The sequence below is a fragment of the Ictidomys tridecemlineatus genome, chromosome 12, assembly GCF_052094955.1.
Source record: "Ictidomys tridecemlineatus isolate mIctTri1 chromosome 12, mIctTri1.hap1, whole genome shotgun sequence".
Lineage (NCBI taxonomy): Eukaryota > Metazoa > Chordata > Mammalia > Rodentia > Sciuridae > Ictidomys > Ictidomys tridecemlineatus.
The window spans coordinates 27,611,007-27,633,412 of NC_135488.1; the positions used below are offsets into that span (position 1 = coordinate 27,611,007).

A 22,406-nucleotide genomic window follows, 5' to 3' on the forward strand; every position below is an offset into this window, starting at 1 on the left:
TTTTCTCTTGAAAATTTAGCATTTCTGGCAACCCAGAGTTCCAGGTCAGGCTGGTACTGGGAAGCCCCAGGAGAAGAAAGAAGGACCCACATCTCTTTCCCTGGGGGCATCCTCCACAGGAGGCCGAGTTAAAGTCCACACCCCGTCTCTGGGGGACTCCACCAGTGTAGGAGGGAACCAATATTTACCAGCGCCCAGCAGCAGCAGCCCCTGCGCATATATTAAATCATTTAATTCTGCAAAGAAGCTCTGGAGGAAGGTTCCCTTCCTATCCGCTGATTCGAAAGCAGGGCACACACAGTGTCGCGCTGGGGCGCACAGGCTTGGCCAAGGGCTGCTGACCAGGCCACCCGCGGGGGTCCCCGCAGCCCCGCACGCGGTCCACCCCGCCCCGCCCCTGCCAGCGCGTCCTGGAAGGGGCCTCCGGAGCTCTCTCCGCTGGCCAGAGCAGGTCCTTCGCCCCCGGGTCGATCCGCTGTGTCACCTGGACAGCCCAGAGCAACGGGGGCCTTCCGCCAGCCTGCTGAGGGCAGAGTCCGCTGGCGCGGCCCCGATGCTGGAGCATCCCTTTCTGGTGCGCCGCAGCCGGGATGCCCGGGACGGCCCAGCTGCCTGGGTGAGTCACTTACCTCTGGAGCCCCGCGATGAGCCTCTCGCCCAAAGGGTAAGGGACGCCATCCCCGGTGTTCGAGGGCGCCCGGATCGCAGCGCGTCTGGTCGCCCTCCCCGCGCCAGACGCCTTCCCAGAGAAAAGCCCCCGGGAGAAAACAAACCGGCTAAAAGCCAGCACCGGCTGCTGCGAACGAGGGCCCCTGTGGGGACGTGGGGCAGGGAGCCCCTCCGCTCGGGGCGCTTTCTCTGTCCTCTGCGCCCTGAGAGCACAGGCTGCTCTGGAGAGCTGCGAAGCCGGAAAGCAAACCGTGGGCTGGAGGGCAGCCCTGCGAGTTGGGGGTCACTTGGAGCTGTCAAGCCTGTGCCACAGGAGAGGCCTCCCATCCGCTGGGACTGAGCTGGATTGCATGGAGACCTGATTTCAGGTCTTGCTGGCCTGGCTCCGGAGCCACGCACTGCGCTCTGTACCTGCAGGAAAACAACCAAGAGTCCCAGCGCAGGATGGGGTTTGCAGCCCTGGCTCTTCCTGGGCCTGTGGGACCCAGCTCCAGGGTGGGCTCTGTGTGTTTGCTGTGACAGACAGGCTCCTCTGGATGACTTGGAGCTTCCAAGCAGCTGCTCTTAGGCTGTGTCCTTTGGAGGGATAAGAAACAGAGGGTGGAGAGAGAGGCAAGAACCCCTGTTCTGATGGAGCAGTTTCCAGATCATGGGCTGGTCTCCTCCTTGAGCCTCTGTAAGGTGGGATTGGTAAATCGCAGTCACCTTGTGGGATGACCACGCAGGTTGGGTCCAGCCCAGTGTCTGGCACACAGTGACGCTGGTCATTTCCTTCAGGCCATGCAAGTGTGTAGGAGGTCAGAGTGTTTTAGTCCTGCTTCCCATCTTTCCTGGGCTGGCCCTGTCATTCAACTCTGGGCTGAATGGCATCCCCTGCTCCCTTGCTTCCCAGTGGGCTAGTAGCCTGCTGGAGAGAGTCCACAGGGCCCTTATGTGTGGGGTGGAACATTGGGCTTCCCATCTGGCCTGCTGTTCTCCCACAGAAGTCAGGCTCCTTCCAACAGGTGGATTCTACTAAGTCCTCTCTGTGAGTGAGTGGGTGAATGAATGAGTGAGCAGGCAAATGATAGGAGGAGGAGATGGTTACTTGGTTCTAAGTCTTGCCCTTAGTCCCAGCATCAACAAAATGACAGGCTTCATTGTGATCATGAGAGACTTCAGTGGAGAGAAAATCATTTTAGCCAGAGATGCTCGATGCCCTCCCTCTGTGTGTTTCATATTTCTTTGTCTAAATAAGAGACGCATGCAGATGACTAATACTTTGAGAGATCAAGAAATACAGCTGGGCATGGTGGCACTGGCCTGAAATCGCAGTGGCTGGGGAGGCTGAGGCAGGAGAATCTCAAGTTCAAAGCCAGCCTCAGCAACTTAGCAAATACAAGAACAGAAAATAAGTCAGAGTCCTGGCTGATTCCAGTGTGAGCCGTTTTGTTTAATGCATGTCTACAGAAGCCAGAGATTTTGCGACTCCAGGTCTTTCAGAGACCTCCTCCAGGCAGCAGGCACTAAGGGTAATGCACCTGGTACCAAAAGACAGTCCTCAGCAGAGCTCCATATTTTCTGAGGCAGCAGAAAATCTAGATCTGAGGAGGTCGGTGGCCAGTTGACTGGGTTAATCTTTTGTAAGTTAGCTTTGGGTCACAGAACAGGAAACTGCATAGTCCCTGAAAAATGCATCAGCATCCCTCACTTTCAGAGTTGAAATAGAAATATCCCAATGCTAGGGATTTCCAATCTCACTGTTGGTCAGACTCATTGGGAAGTTTTTAGGAAGGTACTTTGTTCAGCTTTGCCCCTGAGATTCTGATTTTACTGGTCAGGATGTGGCTCATGCCACCAGTAACTTCAAGGCTACTGGGGGATTCAGAGGTGCAGCCAGGGCTGAGAGCCTGTGCCCCATGCTGTTTCTTGTCAACTGTCCTCTGTGGTCACCTCTTGATATTTTGTGTGCTTCTATTTGAATGTTCTCACTCTTCAACTTTTTCATGCAGGTCTGTGATTACTCTGTCTTCAAGCTCTTGGGTCCCTGGTGTTACCTTATAGCCATTTGCAGAAAAGTTTGTGTCAGGGGAAGATGGCAGTTACCAGAAGCCTGCAGAGGGCTGGCCAGGGCTCCCTGGGCTCACCAGAGAGCAGTATGGGTTTAATCTGCAGTGCCCTCAAGAGCAACATAAAACCAGCCAGCTAGGTGGGAATGATTCAGTGATAGAGGGCACAGGGCTTGTGATGATCAGGAGGGCATGTCCCTTGCCCTAAGAAAAGCACAGTCACCCACCTCCAGCTGTGTCATGGGGTTGATCATAGATTGCAAAAATGCTCACCAAGTCTTCTGATCCTTGAGTGCAGGCCCCTTTGCAAGGTGACTTTGCAATTCCTTTCCATACAGTTAGGGTCCATTTCTCCAGCCCTTGAACCTGCAGTTGGCCATGGGACTTGCTTTAGCCAATGGGACATTAGCAGATGTCCACAAGCAGAGGTGTGCGAAGCCCATGAGTGTTGGTGCTTGCTCTCTCAATGCTCTGGACGCACATGGCCAAGAGATGTGAGCAAAATCCTCCTAGAACACCCAGTGCTCATGACTTTCAGGATCAGCTAAGTAGACTCCAAAAGGACTGCCCAGCTGACCCGCAGAACACGGGAAAATATGAAGTTCAGTTGATGAAGTATTGGGGCGAACAGCAATAACTAACCAGCCCCACCTTGCCAGATGTTATCCATCTTTTAAAGAGAAATCATAATTTCAAATTTTTGTGTAAGTTCCAGTTTTGAAAAAAATTGAATTAGTAGCCAACATCCTAAACACATTCTACAGGCCAAACAAAACATACCTTTAGACTGCACTTGGCCTGTGGGTTGTTGGTTTGCAAGTGGCTATGCTGAGGGACACGAGGTGTTTGTCCTAATGCCTGTTTGCAGTCACTCACTCACTCACCCTTCTTGCCAGAGTGGCCGGTGCCCTCCACCTGTGGCTGCTGTCTGTACGGGATGCGCACTGTACGGGCACTGCCCCAGCTTCTCCGGGTGGTCTTTCCATGTGGAAAGGTGGGATCGCTCATCCTCCTGGAGAGACTGCAGTGTGAGATGGAGTCCAAGGAAGGACAGTGCGAGGGTAGCACCTGAGCATGAGATCAGGTGTGGAGGGGGAGCCCGTGGAGGGCAGTGGACAAGGAATCCCATCTGTTTTTTCCAGAGAATGTTGTTCCTGGAGGGAAAGCCAGGGAGAGAACGTTGGAGAGAGGGGATTGTGGGGCCCCTAAAGGCCAAGCCAAGGATTTCCCACTTGGTTATCTGGGCAAAGGAGAGTAGCTCTACGGGAAGAGAAGTCACTGGCAGCTTTTGCACAGGGGGCCCTGGGAAACTGGGGCCTGCTCTGTTTATCCACGTGCAGGATGAGTTTATGGCAGGAGTGGAGTCAGGCAAGACGGGGGCAAGACTGTTTGTAGTGACAGACGGAGTGTTGGCATTGGGAGGAAAAACCCGAGTGGAAGAATGTAAGTTAAGACGTGTGGGGACTTCTCTTGACCTTGAGATAGGGCTAGTTTTGCTGATTTTCTTATCTATATCATCAAGACATGTTGGTGTGTTTTCAAAGCACTTCCATCAGCAGCTTCAGATTCCCGGCTCTGTCACCTGCCTGCCTGACGGAATTTGGGGCTCGCGGTGGTCACTCCTAGGGCAGGGGGACGGAAGAGGGTGTCTTCTGGGCGTTTGGAAGGAACGTCCTTGCTCTCCCCTGAGAACCTCTGGAATCATCTGTGCCTCCTTTCTGTGCTCTCCCCTCCCTTCTAAGGCTTACAAAGTTGGGTCAGGAGGGGAGGGAGGAAACACAACTGTTTAAAATCCAGTTTTCAATCTCGAGGAGAAGAGGAAACGTCACAGCTATGAGAAGAGGAGACAAGGGAGTCGGGGAGGTGCATCCCTCACAGTGCAGTGAGAACCGACCTCAGGAGGGAAGCTGCAGGGAAAGGCCAGTGTAGACCCTGCTTCCCACTGTCACTGGACCGTCAAGTCACATTTGAACTTTAAAAAGCGGATCTCAAGTCCCGCCTCCTGTGGGTTCTGACATGGCTGGTGTGGGGTGTTCTTGGCACCAGGGTCTTTGAAAGCTCCCCAGGGAGTGGACCCCTGCCGTGGAGACTGAGAACCCCTGTGTCCACCAGGGCCCTCTGTGGGCTGGTCCTGCCTGTATGAGGTGCCTCCAGGGGAGCATCTGTATTTGGTGGTTGCCATTTTCATGGTAGAGACTGACAGTGGTTCCCAAAGGGTATCATTTGGATCTAGAATGTTCCCCAAAGTGCCATATATTAAAGGCTCCATCCTCAGCCTGTGACTCTCTTGGGAGGTAGTGGAATGTCTAAGAGGTGGGGTCCAGTGGGGGATCTTAGGTCATTAAGGGTGTGCCTCTGAAGGGCATGTTGGGACCCTGGTCCCTTCCTGGCTTTCTCTTTCTACTTCCCAGCTGCCGTGAGGTGAGTGGGTAGCTCTGCCATGCACTGCCTGCCATACTGTGCTGCCTCACTACAGGTCTAAAGCAACAGGGTCAATCAAATGTGAACTGGATATGGAAACTGTGAGCCAAATAAACTTTTTCTCTTTATGAATGAGCAACCTCAGGTCTTACAGTGGCAGAAAGCCAACTCATACACCATATGAACTTGAAAAGTATAAAGTGTTGGAATGGGGTGTCTAAGATAGGTCACATTCTTGGGTTGGATGAAAAGAATTTGTTTTCTGGGAAGACACAAATGGCTTTAGTACAAGTAACCATGCTTACTACAGTTCATCTGCTGAGAACAACATCTCCCAAGTGAAATGGGCAGGAGAAAGAAGTTGCACAGTAACGGGAAGGAGGGAAGTAGGCCCAGAAGGCAGAGTAGAGGAGATTGAAAGTGGAGACAGATGTCAGAAATGTGCCTCCTCTTGAGGCAGGGAAAGCCTCTGGAGCACTTCTGTGGGCTGTCCTGGAGCAGGCTTGGTGTTACAGAGCCTGAGCAGATCTTGACAACAAGGGGTGTCCGCATGGCCAGGGGCACTGGAGGGAAACCTGTGCTGGTCTCATTAAGGTCTGTGTCTGGGTGATGTCTCAGGGAGATAACCCCCTGGCCTGGCTCCCAGGGATGGGGGGAGTGGTTTTCCCATCCTCCCTCTGGAGGGCCTGTGAATGGTCTACCTCAAGCTTGTGAGTGTCAAAGGGCTCCTGTCTCAGGGTCCAGTCATAAGGATGTTAATAGCTTCATTTTTTAAATTTCTTTTCCTGGGTGTCAATCAAATCCAGGCTTTGTACACGCTGAGCACACACTCTACACCAAACCCTGCATCGTCTTCTCAAACCAGGAACAGCAGCAACTTTAAAAAGATATTGCTGTAAATACTTTTTTAAAAAGTCAGAATTCTTTGCTGCCCCAGTATGACCTTTCTGAGGTTTAATAGGACTTTATTTTTTTAAACATATATTTATTTTTTTCTTTTTCTTCTTTAGGCATAAAAGACAGTAGAATCTATTTTAACATTTATATAAGGTAAAGAATTTTCTTAAAGTTGATGTGCATGCACTGAAAAAGCTAGAAACAAATCAACTCTTATTGATACAAGATGTTTTTACCTAAAACAGAATTCTAAGAGTATACTGGGAAACTATTTATTGCTCAATATTAAAGATGCTTGATGGAAAAATAATTGATATTAATAGTTTTTCTATTAATATTTTATTAGATACGTTAAAGAAAAATGTATAATGTGTCAAAAACATATATAGTGCATCTGAGGTTTTGGTAATGTGCCCTGGTGAAGTGTCCTCCTGCCCTGGAATGCGTGAGACTCCAAAAGTGATCCATTCTTACAGCAGTGAATCCATCTCTAAGGATATGGTTCTGCATCAACTTTTAATTCAAGCATTTCTTTTCTGTTTGGATAATTTTTAACAGCTTTATAGAACTATGATTGACCATCTGCATACAGTTGGGAATCTTTTGACCCTATGAATACCTGATGCATTTTTAAGATTAACTTGCCTGACCAGTAAGAGACACCCATTCAAAACAGGCAGGAAGATGGCTTGTGTTTACAGTGGATAGCTCAGGCAGTCAATTAGCTTATCAGACTATTTTTCTTTCTGAAGTCTATGGAAAGGGCTAAATAGCTGGTCAGTGTGTGTATGTTCTTATCTCATCGATGCAGAATCAGAATGTGAATCATCACACAGGGAGGCAGCAGTCCTGGTCCTAAGGAAAGGCAAACAAAGTCTCTAGAAGCCCCTTTGGCTGGTCGGTGTTAGACACTGTTTAAAATCACATCACCCTTAGTGACAAGCAGGAGAACGTGCACGCACGTGTGTATGTGTTTGGGCGCGCGCGCATGCTTACCTGCACAAGTCTTCTTTCCCATACCATTTGGAAGCCTGTGGGATATCTATGTCTTCTTTCATCAAGAAGTAATGCACTTTTTTAATCCTACAAAAACACTCATAGGGCTCCAAGATATTTATGTGTGCACGTGTGATATTCTTGTGTGTGTGTGTGTATAATATACAAAAGAATGTTGAGCTGAGCACATTGGCACACGCCTGTAATCCCAGCACTTGGAGGCTGGGGTAGGAGGATTGCAAGTTCAAAGCCAGCCTCAGCAACTTAGCAAGCCCCTGTTTCAAGGCGGGGGGTGGGGGTGGAAGGAGGGGGGACTGGGGATGTTGCAAAGTGGTTAAGCTCCCTGAGTTCCATCGTACCCACCTCCATAAGAATATGTAATGCAACTATGTTTGAATAGAAAAAAAAATGAGTACTATCAGAATGATAAGTTGCTTGTTAAGAAGAATACAACTCTGTGTCCTGACAGGGGGTAAAGTCCAGAATATATTAGCTGAAATGTGTCCACCATGAGTTACATGAAAGCCTTGTGACTGGTTTTCAGTTCCATGTATGTATAGAGATCTACCTTAAGTAGATTTGGAAGACATGGATAATTCACTTGTCAGATTTTGCCTCAAAAATCCCTTCAATCACCCACCAAGTGGCTTAAATATAATTTGGGGTTTTTATACTTGGGTTTGTGTGCATATACTCATATGTATATTTGGACAGACAGAACCTTTATTTATGTGTAAATATGCCACTTAAGCCATGTACATATTCTGTTCAGTGCTTTCTTATTATCCTTCCTCAAATGAGAACCTGTATTTGAGTTCTAGAAAATGCAGTGTGCACGTGGCCAGCTCTGCTGCAGGATCCTTGGTCCCAGGGGACCCACCAGGAAAGGCACCTATGGCTCTGCTGATGGTGGCAACCTCTAGGGAGCCGGGCTGGAGGTGGAGGGGCAGGGCTCCCCTCCGTGCCTGATGCATTCCCACAAGGAAAAAGCAGTTTAGTTCCTGTGCTGATGTTTTCTTTCTTCCAGAACCTTCTCTTGGAGCTGCCTATATTTCTGATGCCCAGTACAACAGGAACGTTCCATTCCAAACTTCCCCTCAGGCTATCAGGTAATTTAATCATCTAGCTGTCCACTTGTCCACCTTAAGTTCTAGAGGTTGAGACAAACCTGGAGGCATTCTTTCTACAGAAACTTTTCAGAGGGGTCTAGGTATGGCACATAATTTGGGTAAAACCCAAGAGTGTTTTGTTCTGTGGTGCTGGGAGTCGACCCAGAGACGGGCCTGTGCTAGGCAAGCGCTCCACCATGGACTGCAGCCCAGCCCCTGAGCCTGGTGGTTTGGGTTAAGTTCTAAGAGCACAGTGTCCCACATGCAGGAAGCATCTGGTCAGTTAAGAGCAGATCGGGGGTAATGGACACCACCAGGGCCAGGAGATGGAGTGCCCAAGCTGAACGCACATGGCCACCTTTCTTCCTAGCCAGCGTTACCTGGACTGCAAAAGAGGGCTTCTCTTTTCCCTTCTGTCACATCCTAATGCTACCCACACATTCACTCCTTTCCTGGGAATCCAGCCTTTTCTATCTCCCCCTAAAGTTTTAACTAAGACCAAGCCCTTGGCTAGAGTAAGGAAAAACCCTCTCTTACATCAGCGCTTGGTGTCAGGGTCTCCAAAAGCAACAAATACCTCATGTGCCCAGACTGCCAAGCAGGAGTGGGGGACTGTCCCACCCTGCAGGGATCTGGTGTGTGGCAGCCACATCTGTCCTGAGTATACCGCATTGAGACAGGCTGTGCACATTTTCACATTGGACTCAGCCACGCCCACATGGCATTAGGTCACTGTAACTGAGGGTTCACCTTGTCAGTCTCTGGTTCAGAGTGTTCTCTTATTACTGTCACAACAACTCGGTAATGAAGGTGCTAAAGCTGGCTGTCCACCAAGTGTGCTTTGAGATATGATCATCGTCTTGATGTTTTCTGTTAGTGTTTTATAGTTTGAGCTAAAGTGATATCACCCCTGCTCCTGAGAACCTAAAGGGCATGTGACCCATCACGAGTCTTATTTATTTATTTGTTTATTTACCCGTTTATTTGGCAGTGCTGTGGCTGGAACCCAGGACCTGGTGCGTGCTTGGTACTGGTCTACCACTGAGCTGCTGTCCCAGCCCCGGCCCCTGTTCATCTTAGCACAGAAGTTTGAGTGTTATATAACTCCTGCTCAGTGGTTATGACCACCTTTACTGTTTTTCCTCTCCAGACTTTACCATTTTTATAATCACTGGGCCATGCGGATGGCCACGTACTTCTTCATCTGTGTCAACCTCTCTCTTGCCCTGTTTGAGGAACCGGTGCTGTTTCTGCTACCATTCTTGGTAAGCATTAGATAAAAGATGTTCAACCAGACCTTGTCACCAGTGAGTGGGGCCCCTTGCTTCTCCCTTGTTTTCCTCAAATGTCAACAAATAGGAATTTGACTTTATTTTTTTCTTGCTGGGGCTTCAGAGAATTCTGCTTGTTGGCTAATGTGCCAATCATAAGGGATTTTGAGGGCAATGGAACTTCAGAATAAGCTGCTGAATTTGTAAAATGAATCAATTTTTGAATCCCGTCAATATGATGTCTCAGGGTAAGCTACAACAAATATATGTTTATTCAGTGCAACGTGTTTGTTTCCTTCAAGAAAATGTTTCCTGATACATATAGGCCAGGAGCCAAAACCTGGAGACTTTCTCAGTTGAGAGAAGCCAGGAACTTTGTGTTTCATTGGAGAGTTTCTGCCTAAATCTCAGAAGCTAAACCTCAATGACATGATCTGATAGTGGGTTTATTGCAGAATGTCCCCGATTCCTAAAATGATAGTATGGACCATATCCCGCTAGGCCAAGGGTACTTTTGACTTCTGCCTTCTATTTGATGATATTTTTTCCTCTCTGCTCCTCCCAGCTCACTCTTGAAAGGCCTTCTGTTCTGCCAGCCATAGTGACATCTGCTGGCGGACATGGGAAGTCACAAATCTGGGGGACCCTCTCAACCAAACCTTGTTAATGCTGCCATTTATCACAGGGGCAGGGGTGCGGGCTCTGGAGGGCTGGGCGTCCTGTCATTTCTCCCATACCCTCTCCCAAGATAGCAACCATGTCTCAAGCAGCCAGTTCTCACCTTCCATTCACAGAACTGAAAGTCAGGCAGATGCAAACCCCAATGCTAGTGTGGGCCCTGGAGAAGAAGCCACCACTCCAGGTGACAATAGACTTGACTGGATGCTTGGGGACTGAAGCAAGGCAGTTCTCACCCACCTCTGCACCCTCCTCATTTTTAGCAGGCCTCTGCCTGCGGCTAGGAGAGGAGTGGAGCTCTGTCCCCCACCTGGCCCCGCTGTCTCAGCGCTGCTTTAGGGGCAAACTTGCAACTAGGTGAGTTGAAAGGGTTTATTCCAACTCAGAGTTTCTTTTCTTCTGATCTAACACAGGAGATGTCCACTTTGCATTTCTTAGAAGTTCATGGTGTCCTAAGAACTCCACTTCACTTTGGCTACTCAAAGTGGGGTGGCTTGGTCAGCAGCACCAGCATTCCCGCTCAGAGCTTGTCAGAAACGCTGCCACTCAGAGGTGCTGGAGTTTTGCACTGATAGAAGCCACCTTTGAAACAAGCCCCAAGGCCATACCTTCACACACCCAAGTTCATGTGCTTGTATTCCACACTGGGTTCCTCACCTGGGCGCCCTTGGCCCATCAGGCCATATCCTTCTTAGTCTGTAGAGGTCTTCCTCATGCAGTGTAGACATTCAGCAACACCCATGGCCTCTACCTGAGTTTTGCACCAGCACCCCTGACTTGTGATAACATAAAAGGTCTCCAGGCATTGTCAAATGACCCAAGGGGAGGGGGAAAGTCACCTGTGTTGAGACCCATCATCTTCAGGGTCACCTGAGACCTTGTTACAAACACACATTCTCAGACTCCGCACCAGATTGGCAAAACCAGGAACTCCAGTGGGGCCCAGGAAATTGGTTAACTCTCTGTGAGACACAGGCACTCTGAGATGGAAGAGGACTCGGGAAAGGCCCTGCAGTGAATCACTATTTGGTGACAGACCAGTCACAGGGGCCACAGCATGACCAAGAGGTTGCAGGCTGCGGGTGATAAAGAGCCCAAAGCAGTAGCGACCTGGGAGGGTTTGCAGCCAACACTTCCCCCTGTGCTATCTCCATGACCTTGGCCAAGTGACCTGATCTTTCAGTGCCTCAGTTGTCACCTATGGAAAATGGGGACAACCAAAGCACTGTTCCTCTTGCAACTATTGAGGGATGAGGAAGCTTTTATGATAAGGTGCTTAGAAGAGTGCTTGGCTCCAAGACCTTCGGACAAGTAAACTAACTGGTCTTGTCTTCACCATCACTGGCCTGTCTTGCCCCCGACTGTTCCCCTACAAGCCAGCCAGGCATGTGCTTCATTCTCTGCCACATCCTCAGCAGGAAGTCCTGCCTGGCCTGGACCAGGCTCTCAATGAACATCGGTGGAGAAAGGCATTGCAGTGCCCATGAGGACATGAGGACACCAGCAGAAGCCCTCTGTCTCAGGGGCTTGAACTTTGCTGTGGATCCTGTATGTTCTGGAAAGGGACCCCAGCTTTCTAGATCCGATTCTATTAGAAGGTGTCCTTCCAAATGTGGCAACAGAGCAAAGGTGAGCTTCTCCATCCATGTGGATTAGATGGGACCTCAGGTAGATCTGCAGGCTGTTGTAAACAACAGTCAATCAACATACGCTTAGAAAATCATGGAAAGACTAAAGATGGGGGCAGGGTGCTTCACAGATGCTGTGTGTTTTCTTCCTCTACTTCTAGGATTCTCTCTACCCACCTCCTGAAGTCAGGCATACAACTATCCCCATTTCAGATATGCAAACACTGAGGTCCCAAGAGGTTACAGAACAAGCCCAAGCTCATTGTCTAGTAAGCAGTGAAAGTGTTCTTCTCATGCTGGTCTCTGATTCCAAACCCACACCTGCCTTTCTTCCCAGGGTACTTCCTGGTGTGCACGCAGGGATGACATGCCTTAAGATTGGGAGGACAATCCTAATTTCAAACCTTCTACCTCACGTTATGCTGAAGACAATCCTAAGCAGCAGAGCACATGTCTTATTTGGTTTAAAAACTCCATCTCTGGTAGTAATGAGATCTCTCTGCCACAGCCCCGCCAGACAGCCATTTGGAACCAGAGGAGTGTGGAGAAAGAGTGACCACAGGAGTGTGGAAAAAGAGGACATAATTCAGGAAAGTGAAATACAAAGAAGCAAGAGCTGAATATACTAGAACAGACAGGATCAGCAGAAATAGCTCAGCTGAGAGAGGCCTGGAGCAGGGCTGGGGCGAGCCAGTGCATTCCACGGGTATTGATGAAGTTCTGCTGTGTGCCTTGCACTATGCTGAGAAGTAGATGCTGCATTGAGTACAGTCTCTGACCTTGCCCTACTAAAGATCCCAGTCTGGGGATTCAAAGCTGGATGACATTGTCCATCACTATGCCATTTCTTCACACCCCAGCTGACCTAGAGCCCCCAGCACCATGGCCCATTTGCCTACAGTGAAGGCCAGCAGCAGAATCCTGCCATGGCTGGCAGGAGTGGTTGGAGAACCCCTAGCTCTCTCACCTGTAGGAAGGGTTCTATTAATAACATGATTTACATGAACCTCCAGCACTCCTTATCAGAACTGTGTTTACTCACTTAGTGACAACAACTGGCTGGTACACCCTGTCTTCCAGTTCCTAATAACTTCCTGTTCTCACCTGGAGTTTTCTAGCATCACCTTCCAAGAAACTACTTGCTAAAAAATCTGGATCACAAAGTCCCCACACTCAGGGAAGCCAGAGCATGAAAGAAGGTTCTAGAAAGATGTACAGTGATCCAAGTCTATCTGGCCATTTTGTGCCTGAATTTATAGTACTCCTTGGCTTCTCTGACTGCCCTGATAAGTTTAGGAGAAAACACAAGCCATATTTTGGCATGTAAAATGCATTCAGGCCGAGTCACTTTCACACAACCTATCAAGTAGGGGTAGAATGAATTTTAAGTACAACAGAATGCCGAATTCCTACTCATTCCAGTGAAGACATGCTGCAAATAAGACTTAGAAGATGTGCTGCAAACAAGACTTAGAAAAGTGTCCTCAGAGAAGATTCTATCATTCTGCATTTGCTTCTGAAAGTTGAAGCACACAGTTCTAATGAGCCCAGGAAGAGGTTGATACCCAGTTGAGTTGGCATATGATGTGCCAGAGCTCAGGACTTCAAGGCTGCTGTCTGGTGGTTCCCGGGCTCTTCTGGTCCTCACCTTCACTCAGTGTCTTTTTGTTGGTGATGTAGTTCAGCAATGGATTACTGGCCCAGAGACTTGTTCAGTATTGCTCAGCAGTAGTAAAACACTGTCACCAGTTGTAGGTAGCCAACTCCAGGTGAGAAACTTGATAGATGTTAATGCTCACGGCTTCAAACCGGCAAGCTGCCCCTCAGTGATCATGCTCTCTAAAATATACACCATGCTAAATTGTGTGAAAGAATTCTACGTCTAGCCAAACCACAGGAGCTCTCAAAAGCCAGCCCAATAACATTTAGAGGATTCACTCTCCAAAGCAATCTTGCCAATGCCTGAGCGCCCACACACTCTATTGGCGCCAACCTCACCTCCTTTTAGAATGCACACATCCAGCAAGATATCATCGCCTGTGGTGGTTGAGCGGCCTTTCCAATGGACAAGGTAGATGTGAATGTATCACGTGAATAAATCAGCATTTACCAACAACTGGAAGAAAAAAATTCACTCTGTGTTATATGATGATGGAGCTGCTCTGTGATCTAGACCATCCCCCTCTCCTGCATCCTCTCTGTTTGCCTCTGCCTGGATGGACCTCCAACTCAGCCCAGAAGGATGTGTCCTTTCTAGTCAGAAGCCCTGTCATGGCTTCCAGTTCCAGGCCCTGATTCCTGGTTAACTGCAGCCAGAGCTCACTTTCAAGGTAGTCTCTTCAGATCCCTTCCCTACCCTAACCACAGTGTGGGCTCTGGCCCCACCCTGACTCTCTACACCACCAATCTACATTATTGTCTTCTTCTCCCTCATTGTGACCCAGGACTACCCATGACCATGACCAACTGTTGAACCAGTGCCTCAGAGGGTAGAAATGACCAGAGATTTCTAACTTGAAGATTTCACAGATAGTTAATGAGACATCCTGACTAGTCAAATGACATAAGAGGAAGTCAATGAATTCTAACCTCAAGGGCAAATCCTACAGTACACTGGCTGTCAAATTCAGCTACACACTGGAGCCACCTGGGAGCTGTGCATAGTACTGATCGCTGGACTACCCACTGACCCTGGGCTGATGGAATGGCTCTGGGCTAAGATGGGACACTGGGGTTTGTAAATTACCAGTTGAGTATAATGTAAAGCAAACTTTGAGAACACTGCTTTTTCCCCACATGAAGAACTGTGTGCAAACAGATGCAGAATTACACAAATCTGCAGCATAAGTCTCCTTGAGATCCATAGATTAAATGCACTGCAGTGACCAGCACCCTGGCTAGGCACACAACCAGCCCCCTGGAAGCCTTCTATTTCCACCTTCCAGGTGATCACAGCCCTGCCATCCAAGCATGGAGGAGTCCTCCCTGCTGAGAGATTTCAGTGTGGAGAATGGAGAGCCCCTCTCTCCTTGGAGTCCCTGCTTTGACAACAAGTGCACTGGAGAAATTTGAATCAAGTGGGAAGCACATGGGCAGGCTCCCTAGATGAGGCCCTATTGAAGGGAATCTACATTTCCAATGGAACAGATGCTTCAGAGAGAAACTGAGAGTGCTGGCTCTGAGAAGCAGTTCCACTTCATGCAGCTTCAACCAGAAACAAACCTCAATGTGCTTACAGGGAACAAGACCGTTCCTTCAATTGGAAGCTGCCTGCACAAAATGCTTCTGTTCTGCACTTCCAAGCTTTTCTCAGCCAGAACGTTCAGACGATGTGAAAGTGCAAATTGTGCTACCCAGAGATCCCTTGGGACATCACCAATATTCACGTGGAACATTGGACGGTTGACAAGATTAATGGCCCAGAGTTTCATTGAAATATTTTTCTCAAATTTTTTGAAAACTCACTGGAAACGAAGGTACCCATGAGCAACAAACTCTGCTTTATACAAGACACAGAAACTTCTAAGTAAAGCCCATAACTGCTAGCTCTAAGAAGGATTCCAATTCCTACTAGTTCAACCAAGCCCAAATCCCAATATGCTCTCTAGAAACACATTTACATCCTGCAATTGAAGCTGTTTGTATACCCTGCTTCTCTTCTGCACTTCACACTCTTCTCATTGAGCACATTCAGAGAACAGTTCAGGCTCAATATCCAAAGTGTGCTAGCAGGAGAGTCCTTGTACCTTGGAGCACTTGCTCAGAGAGGAAGTGATAGGACTGATGGGTGGGTCAATACCTCAAAGATTCTTTGGAATCCATTCCTCAAACGGATTCTGAAAACTATCTTGAAGTTGCATGAGCCTGTCTGCAATGACCTCTGCTTAATATTGAGTGCATAGATGGTTCCAAGTGAAATGGTGCCATCAGCTCTGACAAGAGGTTCTGCTTCCTGCATGTTCAACCAAGGAAAACCCGCCACGTGTTTACTGAGAACAAATCTACTTTGTGCACAAACTTTTTCTGTTTGCCCCCTACAAATGCATCTCAGGATGCACATTCAGAACACATTTCCTGCAAAAAACATGAGAAAGTATCATTGCAAAAGTCCACTCTGGTCTAGCATCACCAACATTGATTAGGAAATGAATTGCACAAGTTTCATCTTATCCCCTTGGTCTCCTTCTTCTAAAAACTCATTGAAACTGCAGGTACCTGACAGTAACCAACTTGCCATTGACCAAGAGCACAGTTGCTTCCAATGGAAACTGGGCCTGCCAGCTCTCAGAAGCCATTGGATTTAAGGCTACTCCAGCCAGATACAAAGCTCAATGGGCACGAAGAGAAAAAAGTCATTTCCTAATATGAAAGCTGCTTGCCAAAATTTTTCTGTTTTGCACTTACAAAATATTTTCAGGAAGCACACTCAGAGCACAGTTTCAGCCCATATGCAAAGAGTGCTAGCAAGAGAGCCCTTGGACCTAGGTTCAGCAACTGGAGGAGAACTGTGGGCCCACTGGGAAGAGCAATTGCCCAAGGTTGATTGAAATCCATTGCTCAATTGTTTGTCACAGAATTCACTTGAAATCCAAGCGCCTGCCTGCATTGAACTCGCATTGACCAACTGTACAGATGGTTCAGAGGGAAACTGCCACCTCTGAGAAGCGGTGGTTCTTCATGCTAGTTTAAGTAGTGACAAACCCCAATGTGCTCACTGAGAACAAAATGAGCTCCTGAATGTTGAAGCTGCTGAGAGACTGCTTTACTTTTGCACTCCCAAACTACTCTCAGCAAGCACATTCAGAGTGGAGATCAGGCCCAAAATACAATGTTGGCTAGCAAGAGAGTCCTTGCGCCCAGGATCACCAATTTTGAGAAGCCAATGAGGACTGCTGAAAAGATCAATTCCACGGAATTCCATGGAAATCCACTCATCAGACCTTTCTGAGAACACTTAAAAAAAAGGTTTCTGCATCCAAGGAACTCTTGGTGATAGATGGCAATGTTTGCCAAATGCAAACATGCCTACCAGCTCTGAGATGCCATTCTCATTCACACTGCTTCAACCAGGGAAAAATCTCCATGTGCTCACTGAGAACAAGTTAGCTTGTGCTACTTGAAGCTGCTTCTGCAAACAGCTTCACTTCTGCACTTCTAAACTGTTCTCATCAAGCACATTCAGGGCACAGTTCAGGCATGAAACACAAAGTGTGACAGAAAGAGATCACCAACTTGCAGGAGGAAAGAGGACCAGCTGAGAAGGTCCGTTCTACAAAGTCTCACTAACATCCATTTGTCACACTTGTTTACCACATACAGTTGAAGTTCAGGTGCCCACATGAGTGAACTGTTTTGGATCAATGGCACAAAAGCTTCAATGTGAAAGCATGCCTGTCACCTGTAAGAAGCAGTTTTGCTTTTTTCTAGCTCACACAGGAAAAACACCATGTGCCCACTTACAACAAAGTTAGTCCTGCAAGTTGAAACTGCTTGCAGCAAATGGCTTCCATTCCCCACTTGCAGCCATCAGTGGTTGACAGATGGCACAGAGGCTTCAATGTGAAACTGTGAATGCCAATCATTACAAGTGCTTCTGACACTCTAGTTCAACCAGGGACAGCCTAAAGTGCTCAACGAGAACACACTTTGTTCCTGCAAGTGGAATCAGCTTGCACGAACTGCTTCAGTTAGAAAATTCCAAGTTCTCAGCAACAACATTCAGAGCACAGTTCTGGCCCCATAGAAAATGGGTCCTACCAAGAGGATCCCTTACCTATGATCACCTTCATAAGGTAGCTTCCCATCTTCTGTGTGGAAGTGTGTTTCTCCTTGGCCCTTACACTGTTGTGGAGACCACTAGGAGTTCAGCTTTGTGCAGGATCATCTGACCTGGACATTTTGCAAGACCTGTACAGCCCTCACACATGCTCAGATGCTACAGGACTTTTCAGACCAGTCCAGGCAATAGTAGGCATCCATTCATTGTCTGCAGTCTACAGATTCCTAGATGCATGGCATTCATTACCATCAAATGCAGAATTTTCATCAAAAACTATATATATATCATCCCAATCTGAATCAAGAAAACCGGAAATATCCCCAAATCCAAAGAGTGGATCCCCATTGTGATGCTACCACTGGAAAATTCCACAGCTGACCTCATGGGATGGTTCACAGTCAAAACACAGCTGCATGAAAAATATTACATGACATGACCTTCCTGCTATGTGAAAAGTGGCATGTGAAGTACACATGTATGTCTTCCTCAGACATGGGTTCATTTGCAAGATACCTTGTGCAATTGAAAATACCCCAAAATGGGAGAAATCAGAACCACGTCTCCAAAGTATTTCAGCAGGGACCAACTCCATCTGTCTATCTATCTCTCAGTGAGTGTGTGCGCTCTTGTGTGTGTTTGTGTGTCTTTGTTTGTGTTTGTACCATGATAGCTGATACTTCATTGCCCCCATTGGAAAACTGACTCAGATAATGCCATCTGCCAAACTCCTAAATACCGAAGTTCTTGCTGATAGAATGAAACATTCCTTCCTGTTGGTTTGGATGTGTCCGTTAGGAAACACTGCTACATTTAGTATACTCAAATCATCAGAGTAGATCAGGTAACAAAAACATATATATTTTAAAATAATAATATATTAATGGAAACAAAAAATACAGGATAGAGTAACAACTGTGTTACTAACAAGGTCAAAGACAATGGCAAACTATAGATTCAAACTTTGAAGCAAATAGTAATCAATGTAAATATTCCTGGGCTGCCTCAGCCCCGCCCAGGCACACAGCAGCAGATTTTTGCAAGCATCCTCAGGAGGGCTGGAGCCTTCTTTGCAGGACGAGAGGGAGGTTGAGGCTGGATCCACTCATCATTCTTTTGGGAGAGGCTCCTTTTCCTCAGCACGAAGTTGGATTTTTTGTGAGGATTTTTGGCATAAAATACGTTGGCCTGCGCTGGAATCCTCAGCTCTGGGGAGAGAGGGGTGTACAAAAAGAAGGTGGCACTCAGGAGGTGCTCCCTAGGACACCCCAACATCTGAGAGCCTGTCCCAGAAAAGGCCAGAGCCACACACCTGAGAGCTCTCCAATTCAGCACCAATACCAACAAGACAGCCTCCACAGTCCTCCCTGAGGAATAACTAGGCAGAGCACTTCAACACTCCTAATGTCTGTCCTACCAAAGGCTTTGGAATCCAGAACATCTCAGGTCCTCTTGCATCTGCCAAAGCACACCACTAGATTTACATCTGAAATCTCCCACAAAAGGCTCCTGTGCCAAAGATTCAGTCCCCACATGAGCCATCTTCATAGGTGGGTTTGGAGGGAAGCATTGGATGGTGAGTGCTCTGATGTCAACATGAAATTCTCATTCAAGATGAATACATTACTGGGAGGTGGGAGGGACTGGAAGAAAGGTTGAGCATGGTTGGAGGAAGACCTAAACAGGGTTGCGCCCTGGGCAACAGTACCTTGTTCCTGTTGGCTCCACTGAATCCTCATTCTCCAAGTATAGGTCCTCCTCCTCCTCTCCATCTTTCTCTCTCTCCCTCTCTGCCACCCTCGTTTTCTCTCTCCCAGTCTATGCCTGTGTGGCAAGGGCTGAGGAGCTCTCCACTGTCACACACTAGAGCTTTATGGACAGCCTCAGTGCACACCCAAAGAGAAAGCTATGAAACCCAGAGAAAAGGCCTAGGATTCCTCCTCTGAGTTATTTTCCTCAAGTATGGCCACAGTGAGGACAGGCTGACCAGCACGGATACCACATTAGAGCCATGCTTCTGTGTTGGTGGAGCCTGCCTCCATGTGAACCAGGCTTCTGAGAATGGAGGCCACATTCCAAATGCTGCCCTACTGAGAACAATGGTTCCAAAGACCAGCAAAGGGACTGCTTCCCTCCAACATGGTGTATGGCCCAGTGGTGCCATGACCCCGAGTGGGGGAATACAACAGCCCGCTTCTCCTTTCTCTGAACACCTGTTTCCTGTCACCCTCCTCTAACCTAGAGCCTGTTCTCCATCCCTTCTGGGTTGGATGTGGGGATCTCTGCCATGAATTTCTTAGGCTACCAAGGCCCCACACAGACTTCCTCTTCCATAGACTCTACTAACCTAACAGAAGGTTAAGATAGGAGACAAGTGATCCTAGAACTCATTGGGATGGTGGTCTTCAGTGTACATAGGCTGGGATAATGGATGCTGTGGTGTTTGGCTCACAAAAACCAACCAACCAACCAACGAAAAAGCACTGGCATTATTATCAGATGAGCTCTGTGGCTACGTGCTCAGGAAGCCCTCATCTGACTTTAGTTAGGGATCACAACCCGGCTATTGTGATCACTCCTTGGCAAGTGGACTCAGGTGCGGAAGACCATGGAATTTATGCAAAAACAAATGATTCAGGCTGTCTCCCAGGCTGTGTTTTCTTCCCAATTTTATCCTGTTACTGCTTGCTAGAATCCTGGCAATGCTCTGCCCAGGCAGTGGATTTCTGGTCACACAGAAGGCTTTCAATAGTACTGCTTCAGTCCACCAAATGCCAGTTCCATCGTTAGCCCATGCATTCCCACGTTTCTTTGAAACCTCTCCTATCCCAGACCATGAAAGCATACTGCTCCTGGAAAGAGGCTTTCCTCCTCACTCCTCAATGATGTCAGCTTTGTATGCCTGTTCATGTCCTGGGCAGGTCACCTGGTGGGGAGCCGCAATATCCACTGGGGTACACTATTAGACCTCAAGAACTTCCACCAGCAGAAGTGCAGTTGTCTTTGTGCAAGAACCCAACACACCCTGTTGGAGTGTTCTTGGGGGTCAGAGACTACTCTTTGGTGCTAAGAGTTGACCTGAGTCCACATCCTGACCCTTGCTCTCTGCCATCTGATTGTCTCACTTACTCTGACGGTGAGAGATGATTTGGCCCAGCTCATAATCCTCCGGTTTCTCCTGAGTAAGCAAGTGTAGGTCGAGGGCGCTGCGGATGACGACAGGAGCCCTATCCTGGCAGGTCACCTGGAGCAGCATGGGAGACAGGCCTTCAGGAAATGGGCCTTGAAGTGACTACTCAGGGGCAGTGGGCAGGGGCATTCTGGAGGCACCTCCACTCTAAATACAAGGGCAACATCCATGACCCTACTACCTGAGGGTGACCTCCTGCGCATCGTGTAGGCTCTTCCCATAGGCTACTAGCCCAATCCTTGTACATAGGACTTCCTGGGCTTGCCATTGCTCTTTGTGGAGCTGCACTCCTCTTGAAGTGAAAGGACTCAACTACTTGCATACAGATGCAATCTCATCCCACAAGTTGGGAGGAATGGGACAATAGCCTCCAAGATCTCAGGTCTGCCCGAGGATGCAGGCGGCATTGGGAATGGCCTAGGCACAAAACCTAGAGGCTTTGGTCTGGATTGCCAGGGCCAAAAACAGACCCAGGAACATGACCACACACAGGAGTGCTGAAACATAGCCACAAGAGCTCCTGGCCTCCAGAGGCTCAGTGCTGGCTGGGATGTAGGAGGGCACCTCATCCGGCAAGGGTGGTCATTGGGTTACCTGGACATTTAGTGTGCTTGCTCCACATCCATATCGACTCTGCAGAGAGACTCTCTCAGCTCCTTGTTCAAGGAACATGCAGAACCTCACACTGCTGTCCTCCTCCATAGATGTCAGCATCCCATACAAGGGAACCTGCAACCTAGGTCCTATCCTATTCTCATCTGTCACCCATACCTGCCCCTGCCCTTCTGGACTGCATGCTGCCACCTGACACACAGACTCCCTCAGATATGGCAGTGGACAAGCTGCTGCTCTCCCTCATCTCAGCTCCAGCCCTTCACACTGACCTCTCCCTTCTTGATTCCCCTCTATCCTCCTGATCATCCAGAAGCTCCAAATTCAAGAGGGCATGAGTAGTCCATGGTATTGGACCAGTGTCTGTTCCCCACCCAGGTGTAAGCACCAGGGGACACCCCTGCTCCCAGGCTTACCAAAACAGTCTTGGCCATCTTTGGACTTTGTGTTTCTAAGTGGACACGAATTAAGCAGGTGTCTCCCACCTGCTTGTGGGAAAGCGGCCTGGAGGACTTGCAGGTTGATTCTGAGAACTGTGGGGGATGGAACATCAGCAAACCCAGAAACAGAAAGCCACCCCAGCCTGTCAGTTGGCTCTATGGGCTTCTAGCACATATGTCCAGGTGCTCAGGCTTCTTATTTCCCCAGGTGGGAGTGGAATGGCAGCACAAGTACAGCTTGAATAAGGTAGGTGTACCTCCTTTCCCTTGACCTGGGGGCGTTTCCTCACGATAAAATATTTTATTCCCGGATTCATGGACAGACACACCAGTGAGTGGTCAGAGACCTTGATTTCTGCAGAGCAAAGTGGAGAGAATTGTTAGGTGGCACTCAAGGATTATACCACAAAACACCCACAACCCCTGAGAGTCTCTGCCAGGCCCACCACACTTTGGTATTTTGGGGACAAGGCCCACTTTCTCTTGGCTGTGAGTTATCCTGAGCCCACTGTGGATCATGTCTCCCCACTGTCTGATTGTCCTACTTACTCTCATCCTCAGACATCATACTCAGCAGCTCAAAGTTGTTCACATCCTCATGCTGCAACAAATTTTGGTCCAAGGCCCTTCGGATGAGGCTTGTCACCGTCTCCTGACAGGTCACCTGGATC

The 22,406-nt window shown here is 48.4% G+C and overlaps 1 protein-coding gene and 1 long non-coding RNA gene across 2 annotated transcripts; one reads left to right on the top strand and one right to left on the bottom strand.

Annotated features, from left to right (window-relative positions):
• Positions 1–9,452, top strand: LOC144369141 (uncharacterized). The gene is made up of 3 exons (XR_013428593.1): positions 1–616; positions 8,059–8,140; positions 9,291–9,452. It is a non-coding gene; the product is annotated as an uncharacterized LOC144369141 (long non-coding RNA).
• Positions 9,453–18,333: 8,881 nt separating this feature from the next.
• On the bottom strand, positions 18,334–22,406 carry LOC144369143 (ral guanine nucleotide dissociation stimulator-like). Its single transcript, XM_078028245.1, has 5 exons — positions 22,285–22,406; positions 21,993–22,090; positions 21,712–21,828; positions 20,623–20,737; positions 18,334–18,701 (listed from the first exon to the last, which is right to left on the bottom strand). The coding sequence occupies exons 1-5, from the start codon at positions 22,301–22,303 to the stop codon at positions 18,499–18,501; spliced, it is 552 nt and encodes a 183-aa protein (XP_077884371.1). The 5' UTR covers positions 22,304–22,406; the 3' UTR covers positions 18,334–18,498.